The 12,227-nt window shown below is 36.6% G+C and overlaps 1 protein-coding gene across 4 annotated transcripts in view; it reads right to left on the bottom strand.

Annotated features, from left to right (window-relative positions):
- Positions 1-341: 341 nt before the first annotated feature.
- The window catches only part of LOC113061678 (galactosylgalactosylxylosylprotein 3-beta-glucuronosyltransferase 1-like), a 90,398-nt gene continuing 78,512 nt past the window's right edge, over positions 342-12,227 (bottom strand). For all 4 annotated transcript variants that reach the window (XM_026230997.1, XM_026230996.1, XM_026231000.1 and 1 more), the window contains 3 exons: positions 10,303-10,599; positions 2,283-2,386; positions 342-2,103 (listed from right to left, as the gene is read on the bottom strand). In XM_026230997.1, the coding sequence (XP_026086782.1) occupies positions 2,300-2,386; positions 10,303-10,599 (384 nt within the window). In that variant the 3' untranslated portion in view covers positions 342-2,103; positions 2,283-2,299. The remainder of the gene's footprint in view (positions 2,104-2,282; positions 2,387-10,302; positions 10,600-12,227) is intronic.

Genomic DNA, 12,227 nt, shown 5'->3' with positions numbered 1-12,227 from the left:
AAGTGCTTGTTTATTGTGTCAGTCTCTGGACTTAAGCCCAAAGTATACTTTGGGCTTTGGCGCAAACACTTAGCGATGTTGATGATGATATTTAAATCAAGCGCAGTGTACGCATATCTTAGCATAAGCATAAAAACCTGAAGTATACTTTGGGCTTAAAGCCACCTTTTCATTGTCTACGCACTTGTCCCCTATTGGCAGTTGAAAATGCATTTGTTTGTGAAGCTACAGTGTTTCTGTTCATGTCTCCAGTAAAGGAGCATCACAGCACAAGCATTTACCTTACGGTTAATGAATAGCTGAAAACATGCAGTAAAAAGACTAATTTTGGAGAATAGAAACACTGTAAGTAATTATGTTTATTTATTATTAACGCCTATTCTACAGAATCGATAGTTTACATTCTTTCAACTTACGCAATTTTCAACCAGCTTTATATTGTTACAATGTTGTATGATTTGTACTACTTCTACATGTTACCCGCACTGAGATATCCCCAATTATTTCTCAGGAAATATCTGTCAAATGGTGAAAAATATGTCATTTGATGATTGACCATTCCTATAGCTACTACATTATAACACTGTAATAATGCAAACTTGGTTGAAAATTAGCAAAGTCATCATTTAATAAAAGGATAAAATTAATCTGTTTGCTATGCTTTTGTGTAGGATATCAAAAACAGACTTCAAATTACATATAACATGATTTAGTAGTAATTGTAATCCGGTGCTAAAGAGAGTACCCATTAAAAGTTCTTTAAGCCAATGGTATCACTTAAGGTCCCAATGGAGAACCTCATTTTTAACAACGCTATTGTCCACAGAGGATCGGATCATTGTGAAAAAATTTGGGTTTATAATCTGACGTAAGCAGTGAAAAGGCAGCTTAAAGAGATCCACAAATTTTGTCTAATGCTAATCACGCCAGATTTATCGTAAAATTAGTACAGGTTAAGATTTTTTGCACATGCAGTTTCATTGATGTGCCTTTAATATTCACATGCTCACAGTTTTATGCAAAGACATTCTGTTCACTCGAGATTCCCAGGTGTCTCGGTATTAGCTTCATTAGTACAGCAACATGTCTTCATGACAGATCCCCACTACAAAGCCCAAAGCTTCGGTTTGACATAAATACATCTGAATATTTACTAAGGTGAGCTCTGTGCTGCTCTCGGAGGCTAGCCCAATTAATACTGAATACTAACATTGTAAAACCCTACACATCAGTTTTATCTCCTTTGGTTTAACTACTGTGAACGTGTGAAGTTTTATGGAAGTTGTAATAGTAAACTATGGATTCTTACTTTAAACTGATACAGTAACAAACACAGAAGTTACATTGTTTGTTCTGTTGAATGCTAGACCACTTTATTTTAAAGTCTCTGATTGTTCATCTTTAAATTATATTTACAACGCATGTCCTAACAGGAACAATGGACGCACAGGAACAAATTTGAGTGCTATTCATATCATTTAGGTCTTAGTCATGAGAACCTTGTTACAACTTCGTAATCACTAAATCCAGTATAGCATCTAGCCCTGGTATATGATAGAACTGATTTAATACTGCAAAGTGACGCTGAATTTGAAGGCAAAATATCAGTAGTGCTGTGCTAGCAAGACAGTAATGTAAACAACAAAAACAAACTTAAAATACACATTATGTAAAAAGAAGACATTCCCTTCTTTATGTTTAAGTATCAATCCATTAGACATGAAGGAACATCATAGATGGGTTCATAGATGGATAACAGTTCGCTCTTGGTCAGTATTTGAGACTGTTGTGGCCATTTTTTGTGTCTCCTCTTCAGCCAGAGTTTATAAATCCATGGAAGTGAGGAGTTTTAGCAGTTCTCACATGTTCCTTCATCAATATACTTAATTTCCTTTCTGTCTAGTGCCCTCTGGTTTTGTTCTTGCAAAATACTGATGATATTGCCTTAAAAAAAAAAGACTAATCTGTGCTTTAGAATAATAGGTCCATATTGTTGAGCTTGTTTAGGTGTGGTTTATAGGAATAAGCATCCAAACTGTTCAAAAATCTGGTATTGGGTAATATTTCCCTGCCATCCCCTTTTGGGTCCTTCTGGGGGCATCCCTGCAACACAAAGTAAGAAGAATGTTCAGTGTACAAAGCCACACTTCTGTCACTTAGAAGGGTAGATGCATTTTAAACACATGGTTCATGTCCTACAATGACCCCATATTTGCTCATTGACACCCAAGATGATTAAGTCTGAACAGATTGCTTTTTCTTTTTTTTTTCAATTTTATTACCAACACTGAAGCAGGTGTCAGATCTCCACGTTTGGGTCTGTAAAGCCTTTCTTTCCTTCGTTCACCAGGACAGGTTTTTCTGTTCGTGTGTGCCACACAAGAATCTGTAATTTAAAAAACCACAAACATTTTATTAGTGGAGAGAGGGAAATTAAATTTTGTGATGATGGACAGTTTTTCTTAGCTGGGTAAATGACATCATGTAAATAAAAATGAGTCTGGATCTATTTATGTTTATTTATTTTAAAATACATTAAAATTGCAATCCATGCACCATCTATGATAAGCATGTTTTATATTTCTGTATTAATTAAAACACAATATACACTCACCGGCCTCTTAATTAAGTACACGTGGTCAACTGTTAATGCAATTATCTAATCAGCCAATCATATGACAAGAACTTATTGCATTTATGCATGTAGACATGGTCAAGACAATCTGCTGTCAAAAGCATGGATTTAATACTCTTTGAATGTGGCATGGTTGTTGGGAGTATTTCACAAACTGCTGATCTACTGGGATTTTCACACACAACCATCTCTAGGGTTTACAGAGAATTGTGCAAAAAAGAGAAATAAATAAAATCCAATGAGTGGCAGTTCTGTGAGCAAAAATGCCTGGTTGATGCCGGAAGCCAGAGGAAAATGGCCAGACTAGTTTGAGCTGATAGATAATGAACAGTAACTCAAATAATTACTTGTTACAATCAAGGTATGCAGAAGAGCATTGCTGAATGCACAACATGTTCGAACCATGAAGCAGATGGGCTACAGCAGCAGATCACCACACTGGGTGCAATTTCTGTCAGCGAAGAACAGGAAACCGATGCCACCATTTGTAAGGGGATCACCAAAATCGAACAATATAAAGGTTTTCTGGTCTGATGAGCTTCAATTTCTGCTGCGACATTCAGATGGTAGGGTCAGAATTTGGGGTAAACAACATGAAAGCACGGATCCATCCTGCCTTGTCTCAACGATTCAGGCTGGTGGTGGTGGTGTTATGGTGTTGGGGATATTTTCTTGGCAAACTTTGGGCCCCTTAGTACCAACTGAGAATTGTTTAAATGCAGCAATATGGACCAATATCTCAGAAGAATGTTTCCAGGTGTATCTAATACAGTGGCCAGCGTGTATACATATATAATAATTCAAAACCATACTAAATTTAAACCATATAAAACCAACATAAACAGTTTTAAGTAGTGCCTGTCTTTGTGCCTTCGTTTTATGTTTCGGACATTTATGTTGCTTAGTTTCCTGTTCCCTGTGCTTGTTTTGTTTTTCTGTTCTTGAACACTTTTCTTTGTTATTGACTCAACTTTAAAGTCGTTCTTTTAGTTGAGTTTTGTTTTTAGAATCGTTTTTTTTTTTTTTGCACAGAGTGTTCTATATATCTGTAAGCTCACTCCCTGTCCTATCATCTGCTGTTAGCCGCCTCCTACACGGTAGTGCTCACAAACACTCACAGATATAAAGTTTCTCCTCCGCAGCAGTGTACCATCCACAGTACATGCCAAATTTAGCATGGTGATCCATATGGAGTGTGGAACATCTCCATTACATCATTTCTATTGAGTGTGTGTTTGATGTGTCTCTTGGTATGGCAGTGAGATAAAAGAGACAGTGTGCATTATATTTAACTCTACCTATTTATGCCATTAAGTAATCAGCACAAAAAATGAAGTACACATCCTGGAATTTGTTGTCCAGATGTAGAAACACTGTCTGACTCCTCTTTTCTCTTTCATCTCCCTTGTTGCTGTTTTTCAGAAACCACTGTCATTCTGCTCATTGCCTACTGAATAATTTCTAATAGTGTTGAGATGGGTCTGGAGTCCCTACTTTCACTTGGGCTGCTATTGGAGGTTAACAGTCACTTGAAATAATGATGCATCTGTTGAGTTGTTCCGGTGGAATGCAGTTCATGGAATCTCTTGTGCACATGTTCTATTCTTTGGGGTAAACAGACACCGAGAAAAGGAAGTGGTTCTCTCTAAATGGTTAAATCCTGATTTAGTCTTGTCTTAATGCATCCCTGAGCTCAGTAACATCAATTAAACCATCAATTAGCCAGTCCTTTCACAAATCACCAATTAAAACATCAAACAGCCAGTTCTTTTTTCTATGTGCATATACAGACAGTTCTCATATGGACATTCAAACTTGTGTGCCATTATATCGTGCATTTTAATTTTTTTTTTTATTCAAAATTATGAATGCCACAACAGAAGTGATTCATCCTGGTGAGTCAGTAACATGAGAAGTGCTGCAGCAAATTATTCCAGAATAGCACAGAAAATATGAGCTAGTACAGAGAGAATGAGACACTGTGATACAATTTATTTATTTATTTTTAATACAGTTTGGTGTTTTTTAGGAGATGGGGAGAGACTTGGCTTCATGTATTAAATGAGTAGTTCAACTATACATAAAAAAAAAAAAAACTATACATATTGTTCCAAAAGACTATTAGAAAAACATTTGGTCTGATTCAATAAAAAACAACTGTGTGTGTGTGTGCGTGCAAGATGGATAATTTCAACTTTCCAGCTACTTTACAACTCATGCATTTGTTCTTAACCTTACTGTAATGGTAATGAATTTGGAATATTCTAAAAGAGTCGACTGCAGGCTCGAGTTAAGGCATTTGCATAAAACATGCCCAAGCCACCTTAGTATAAGGGCTTTCCACAACCATTCCTGTACAGCCTTTCTTTACAAAGACAGGTTTTCTTACTCTTTCGTTGTATATGATAAAACATGTTTAAGGTGAAATATCATATATACAATTTATATCAGGTTTATGTTTTGCTTTGCTTTTATGAGTTCCCAGTTCCATTCTTACATCAGATTCAAGTGGTTGTTCTGTTCCTGTGTCTTGATCTCTCTGTTGAGTGATTACTAATTTGAGTTATTGTTAATAAAATTTTTTACTGCTGCAACTAGATTCTTCTCAGACTTATCCTTGGTGCAACCACTGTGACAACTGAATCTTAAAATCGGCATGAAACAGAAGTTGTGATGCTCTTCTCTATTGTGACCTCGCCTGTGAATACCAAGATAAAGTTGCATAATTTATAAGATAAAGTAAAGTAGTTATAGCCATAAAAATGTGAAATTTGAATTAATTGCAATATATATATATATATTAGGGGTGTAACGGTTCACAAAATTCACGGTTCGGTTCGATACGATACACTGATGTCACGGTTCGGTTCGGTTCGGTTCGATACGTTTTAGATACAGCAAAATGTAAAAACATCTCAACTTTTCAGAATGCCGCAAGCGCACCGCGGGTCATGTGACAAGAACCAACCAATCAGCTTCATCCTTTCCCGTAACAACGTTGAGAGCTCAGCCAAGATGAAGGAACAGCTGATCATAGTTGTATATGGATTGCAATTTTGAAATAAATTCAGTAGCAGAGCTACTGCAAGCGATTTTTAGAGCTGCAAATCCATTTATCCTTCGCTGAAATTTCCGCGTCTCATGGAGAGAGCACGTCATTGTTGCTTAGCAAAGACAGACGCCTCATGAGCGCTTCTGCCCGAGCGCTTTGGAAAGGAGGAGAAAGACGCGCTTAGCGTTTTCCATGCGTTTTTAGGCACGATATGTGAACGGCCCCTAAGGCGCTCGCTCACTCAGCACGTGCTGAAGGCTCGTTGCAAAATGTCTAGTGCATTTAACAGACCAGAAATATAAGATCCTAAAATAACCAACAGGTCTGGTGTTTGGGTTGGATTCCCTGTAAGCTATAGTGTCTAAATGCTGCAGGGATAGTTTGCTTCGTGCATGTTTCTCCTTTTTTTCGTCTTTTCCCAGATAGTACTGACGCATATATCCCAGATATTCCCGCTGGTTTTTTTTTTTTTTTTTTTTTTTGTAATCCCGCTGGTGTACCCTGTCATGTTGCAGATGCGACATACCGTTGTTTTTTTATCCACCACTCTCTTGCCATCACCATTATAGCTTAAAGGGAATCCAAAGTGCACCCAAACACCAGACCTGTTGGTTATTGGGGGATCTTCTCATTTCTAGTCTGTTAAACACATTGGCTATTTTGCAACGAGCCTTCAGCGCGTACTGAGTGAGCGAGCGCCGGCTGAGTAGCCTAACATAAACATATAAGATGGTGTTTTTTTCTTCTTCGGGAGTGTCAGGGGCGTTGCCTGTTACGTTGTTTGGGTTATTGGGCTACCTTGTTGAACGCATATCATTATATTTCTTTCTCTCTCTTTTTTTTTTTTTTTTCAAATATAATTAATTACTCCAACGAACCGTTCGGTATACATAATGCGTACCGCGTACCGAACCGAAAGCGTCGTACCGAACGGTTCAATACGAATACGCGTATCGTTACACCCCTAATATATATATATATATATATATATATATATATATATATATATACACACACACACACACACATATATATGTCAAAATAATTTGGTTTAGGATAGTGATCTTGATGCTGGTGCTTACGGTTGATGAATTTCTATCATTCATTAAGTGCAATGCTATGAACAAGTCTGCTTCAATGCAAAAAAAAAAAAAAAAAGAATTAAAAAAAGAATAGGTAAGATGTTTAAAAAAATATTGAAATAAACATAAAACATTGCAATAATATGTATTATATTGTAGGCTTAATAACTCTTATATACAGTATAAATAAAAAGTGTTATATGTCCCTTGGAAGCAAAGCACTTGCATCTGACGTTCCTTTTTTTATGAAAAGAACATGCATGAATGAGTAAATAAAGTGCAGGATGTGCTTGATGTTAAAAGTAGTAATAATCATAATAAGCCATAAAAGAGATCTCAATGCGTTACTTGCACTGACTGACACACCAGAAGTACAGTGAAAGACTCATTCATAAGCAGCCAGATACACACAGTCTTGGCGTGTATTCATGCAAACTTGAGTGAGACATGAGTTATGTCTTAAGTGAACGTTTGGGGAGCAGCTGGGGAAAAACATCTGATGTGTAACTATTAGGGATGATTCCCCGATTCTCTTGGTGCATCGGCATAAAAAGTTAACGATGTGATGCACTCTTTTTAAACTGATGTATCGGCTACAAGTTGCCATTTAGGCTATATTGCGATGCATTGCTCCTAACTTATTTGCATATGTAAAAACTTATTCATTTTCATATAAAAACTAGTGGATGCACTATACTTTTGCTGTTTAGAAAGTGACCAAAAATCTGTGACTAATATTGTATATGTAGATTGATTTCTCCTCTCTGAACTGTTTTACAAGCACGTTCTCTCATCACTGCTGCTGTGTGATTGCATCACAAAACCACGAGACCCGAGGAAAAGTGAGGATTAACGTCCAAAAACTGACTTGAAATAACTTAACAAATCAATCGGTGTTAAAGCTGTTCCATAAAAGACAAATTAAGTTCACACAATCTCTAATTTGTGCAAGTTTATTCTTAAGCAGCCCTTAAATGTCGATCATGATCATCCACCATCGCAAACAGTAAATATATCTGTGCTGTTTAATGCTTTAGAGAAGTTGAGTTTTCCTCAGTCCATAACTGACATGTCACAGGTATATTTTTTCAGCTGAAAATGTCAAAAAGTCATGCAAACATATCCATTTTACTGGCAGGAGTGGGCGAGGCTGACGCGAGTGAACGAGCGCTGCTAAACGCATGCACACTAAACAGACAGAGCGCAATAGAATAGAAGCAAAATATAAATTTTTCTTAAATATTTGTGGTTGGACATTAAATACATCTTTTGTAGAATTTTAATCCTACATACATACAGATACACACACACACACACACACACATACATACATATACATATAAATACAAGATTTATATATATATATATTAGTGCTGTCAATCGATTAAAAAAAATTAACTAATTAATCGCACAATTTTTTAAAATTAATCGCGATTAATCGTGATTAATCGCAATTAAAAGACTGAAACTTTTTGGATATGTAAATGTAAAATGTAAATAATTAATGTAAACTCAAGACAAAGAAACTATTTAAATTCAAAATATGATTGTTTATTGGAATTTTTGTTTAACTTGTAACACAGATTTTCTCATGTAAACAACATACCTGCAATAAACCATCAATATCCTCCAAATTAACTGTTGGCTTGAAAGCCATATTTATTACAGAAATAAAAACACAGGCATGTAAGTACCATTTGAATTTCAAAACAATCAATGCCAATAAAAAACTAAAATGATTTCCATGTTGAATTCTAAGTGGACTGCAAAAAAATTCCAAAGTATAGTCATTGCCAGTGCTTTAAGTGGGCCGGTATGCACTGGTACTCAGTACCGCCACTTCCAAATATAGCTCTTGAGCTTACCGCCACCTCTCCGTGCGCCCAGAACGTGCTTGTAGGGTACCGGTACGCTCATTTGGACATCTTTTTTAATAGAGGTTTTAATCTTTTTGCCGATTTTCAGAGCGCCCTTCACAATGCAAGCTTCCTAATTCATCCCACCCAGAGCAGAAACTACATTACCCATTCACCCTTAAGTTATACAAGTGAATAGCGCATGTGTCGCTTTTCCCACTGTTAAGTGTCAACAACTCAACGTGGCCGGAGAAGGTGTGTGAAACTCGTTGTGAGTTATACTAAAGCAAAATCTTGAGTATTTATTGTCTGATAAACATTAAAAACTGTCTGCGGGGGTTGAGTCGTCCTGCAGCCCCCGCTGGCTGTTCATTGGCTGCAGCATCTTTTTTCTAAGTTCTAAATACCGTAGACAGCAAGGCACAAATTTAGATATTCATTTATCTAATTAATCTATAGCCTATGCACAAAGACAATATGATCTTTTTGTCCCCTTTTTGTTTTAAAGCTTGATGAAGAGAGAGAGCGCAAGTTGCTGCAGCTGCGAGGAGGACAGTGATGCACGCGTACAGGAGTGATTGACAGTTCGCGGCACTGTGTACAAAAAATACTCCGCTACACAATTATTTCTTTATTTTCGTTTAAGCTTATTAACGTTAGCGTTACAGAAAGGTCTGATTTACGCACTGTTACAGTCATTGTTTTTTTTTTTTTAAACAATGACATTTGAGTTCATGATTTTAATGTTGCTGTTTCTTGTGGCAGACTGAATGAAGAGTAATGTTTCTTGTGGCAGACTGAAGAGTAATCCGGCAGAGTTTTATACTGAAACTTTCCGTCTAAAAGTCCTTCCTTGGTCTTATCCATATTTCTTTGCATGTTGAACACACATAGGCCACAACTGGAAATAAAAAAAACTGCAACCGCGTTAATTGCGTTATTTTTTTTTAACGCGTTAAATATTTCAAATTAATCGAATGCGTTAACGCGCTAATTTTGACAGCATTAATATATATATATATATATATATATATATATATATATATATATATATATGATTGTATTTTTATGATAGCAGTAACTGTAAATGGACTATTGTAACAGATAAATCAAATGTAAGCTAGTACAATACATATTACTAAGCTCAAATAAGTTAGTCTGAGTTTCTTAGAGCAGTTAAAATATAGCAATTTTCTTCATTATTTATTTTCATTTTGAATTCATTGATTTTAACTTTTAATATAGTTATTTTAAATGCTTTAAAGAGCAAATATATGTTTATATGTTCTAATGATCTGTTCCGCAAACTTAATTTAAATAGGCAGTATGTATATGTATATAGTGGTAATATCATCATTGGGTTCCTATTGGTCAGAGTTAGAGGAACTCCACTTTGTCTGACAGTTAACCTGTTTAGAGGTCAGTTTTCCAACATAAGTTGCCACAGTGACTTCGCTTGATCTAGGCCCATGTTAAATTTGCTTTATGGAACCAAATAATTTAATTTAAATTTTTTGTCACCCTGAATTTAGCCTACTCCCGATGTTCCGCAAAAGCCCAGAAAGGCATGAATGAGATTTTATTTTTATAAAAAGATCAATTTTGAAAAACTGCACATGGGTCGGAAGGACATAATGAGGAGTTATTAATGGCATAGTCAGAACAATGTTTCCTCACCTTAGTGCAGTTGGCCGCTTTGGGTTCCAGGTCACTGAGAGTGACCAGCTCTCTGAGAAGACTGCTCTCCTGGTAGCCTCCCTTCACCCCTCGTAACTTGAAGTAGGCCTGAGGCTTAAACAGAATGAGTCGCAGGTTGATCGCAAACCCCGCCATGTCAATGGCAAAGGGCCGGTGAGGGTCGAATACTGTTTTCCACCCGTACACTTTTCCTGCTGCATTGACCTTTGGAGACTCGTATCGTAAACCTCCAACAAATGCTACAGGCCACACTGATACTTTACGAGTCGATCGCATCTGCAGAAAAGAAAGAGGAGTATTTTTTAATCCCCAAATAAAATAGTAATTCTGCTAGGTGACACTAGTAATTCATACCGTACTTTTAAAAGGTAGTTTTAAATGTGTTACTTGTCCTGGTTAAACTTTGTTTTAAGGGTAATGAACCCCGTCCCATTTCATCCCTGGTTAGTTCTCACCACAGTTTTAAAACTGCTAAAAAAGTTGGTGTGGTGTGCAGCGGAGCAGAGGAGGGGGAAGAGGGGAGACAGACAACACATATACAGCTCCGGTTTCAGACAGTTTCATTTTGCATTACAAACACAAATACATTCAAAGCCATTTGCACTCTGCATCAAAAACATATATATGAACACACTGTTGCACCTCTGAGAACATTTAAGGCTTATTCTGTGGCATTTATATTTCGATGGGTTGTGTGACAGAGCTGTAAAAACGGTTATGCTCACCAAGTGAATGAATTGCATTTGTGCTGAACTCTTATTACAAAGCAAAAACAAACACTCTACTTCGATCCATGAACGTTATCTCCTAGTCTGAAACACATGCTGTTATGAATAATTAAGCAAGATTTCACAAGCTAAGAAACCGGGGAAGAGTAGGAAGAGGATGAAGGGGTTGAGGGAATGGGATGATGGTCAGGTTGATCAGGGCATCTTGAATTGATGGCACTAGCATATATTTAGGCCAGACAATGAGGACCCCCCGATATAACCTGATAGAGATATAATGTGGGAGAAGGTTGGCTAAATGGATGAGAAGGGAGGGAAGGGTGGGATCGAGAGAACGAGACTAGCAGTGCGGTGTGGCGTGGCCTGAAATATATGGAGGTTGTTAGAAGTCAGGTGATTGTTTGAGGCGTGCCCCTTCCCCCGAACTTTAGTTAATACCAATTAACTCCATGTCTTCTCATAGGATAAGAACATGCAGTTTCATGAATAATTTAATAAACACTGACACGTCATCAATGTACTATAGTCCGTTGCCATGTCACAATTTGTGACTTCAACACAATGTAGATTTTAAACCCGTTAAATGAAAATAGCGTAAAAAAGCTTAAAATTAACCAGTTTTCTCCAGAAGCTAAAATTACCGGATGCTAACATTGTCTTCTATGATGTGCAACACAAACACCTCTGCTAAAATATCACAAAAAATGTAGTCTGGGGTTTCATGATCCTTTAAATTAATTAATTGATGTCATGAATCAAAAATGCCACCATATTTAGGGACATAAGCACAGTTGTTCAGGAAGGTTGCCGTGGTGCATTTTGTTTCTTTTTTGTGTCTTGGACTGAAATAAAATCAAAAGGGCCTTGGACCCAGAGGTTTTAGCCCTGCTGTACAAACATGCCACCAGTGTTAATTTTGACACGAAATATTAATTTAGTTTTAGTCTTAGTCTTTTGACTATAATTCTTTTTAGTTTTAGTCAAGTTTTAGTCATCTGATTTGTTTTAATTTTAGTCTTATTTTAGTCGACTAAAATTGCTTGGTATTTTAGTCCACTAAAATTGCTTGGTATTTTAGTCGACTAAAATTGCTTGGTATTTTAGTCCACTAAAATAAGACTAAAATCAATAACAGATTTACTAGACAATTTTTTTACAGCTGGTATAGGAAACAAA

Source organism: Carassius auratus, chromosome 43 (genome assembly GCF_003368295.1).
Source record: "Carassius auratus strain Wakin chromosome 43, ASM336829v1, whole genome shotgun sequence".
In the NCBI taxonomy this organism is placed as follows: domain Eukaryota; kingdom Metazoa; phylum Chordata; class Actinopteri; order Cypriniformes; family Cyprinidae; genus Carassius; species Carassius auratus.
The sequence above is the reverse complement of the archived record's forward strand: the minus strand, read 5'-3'. Positions and strand labels throughout refer to the sequence as shown.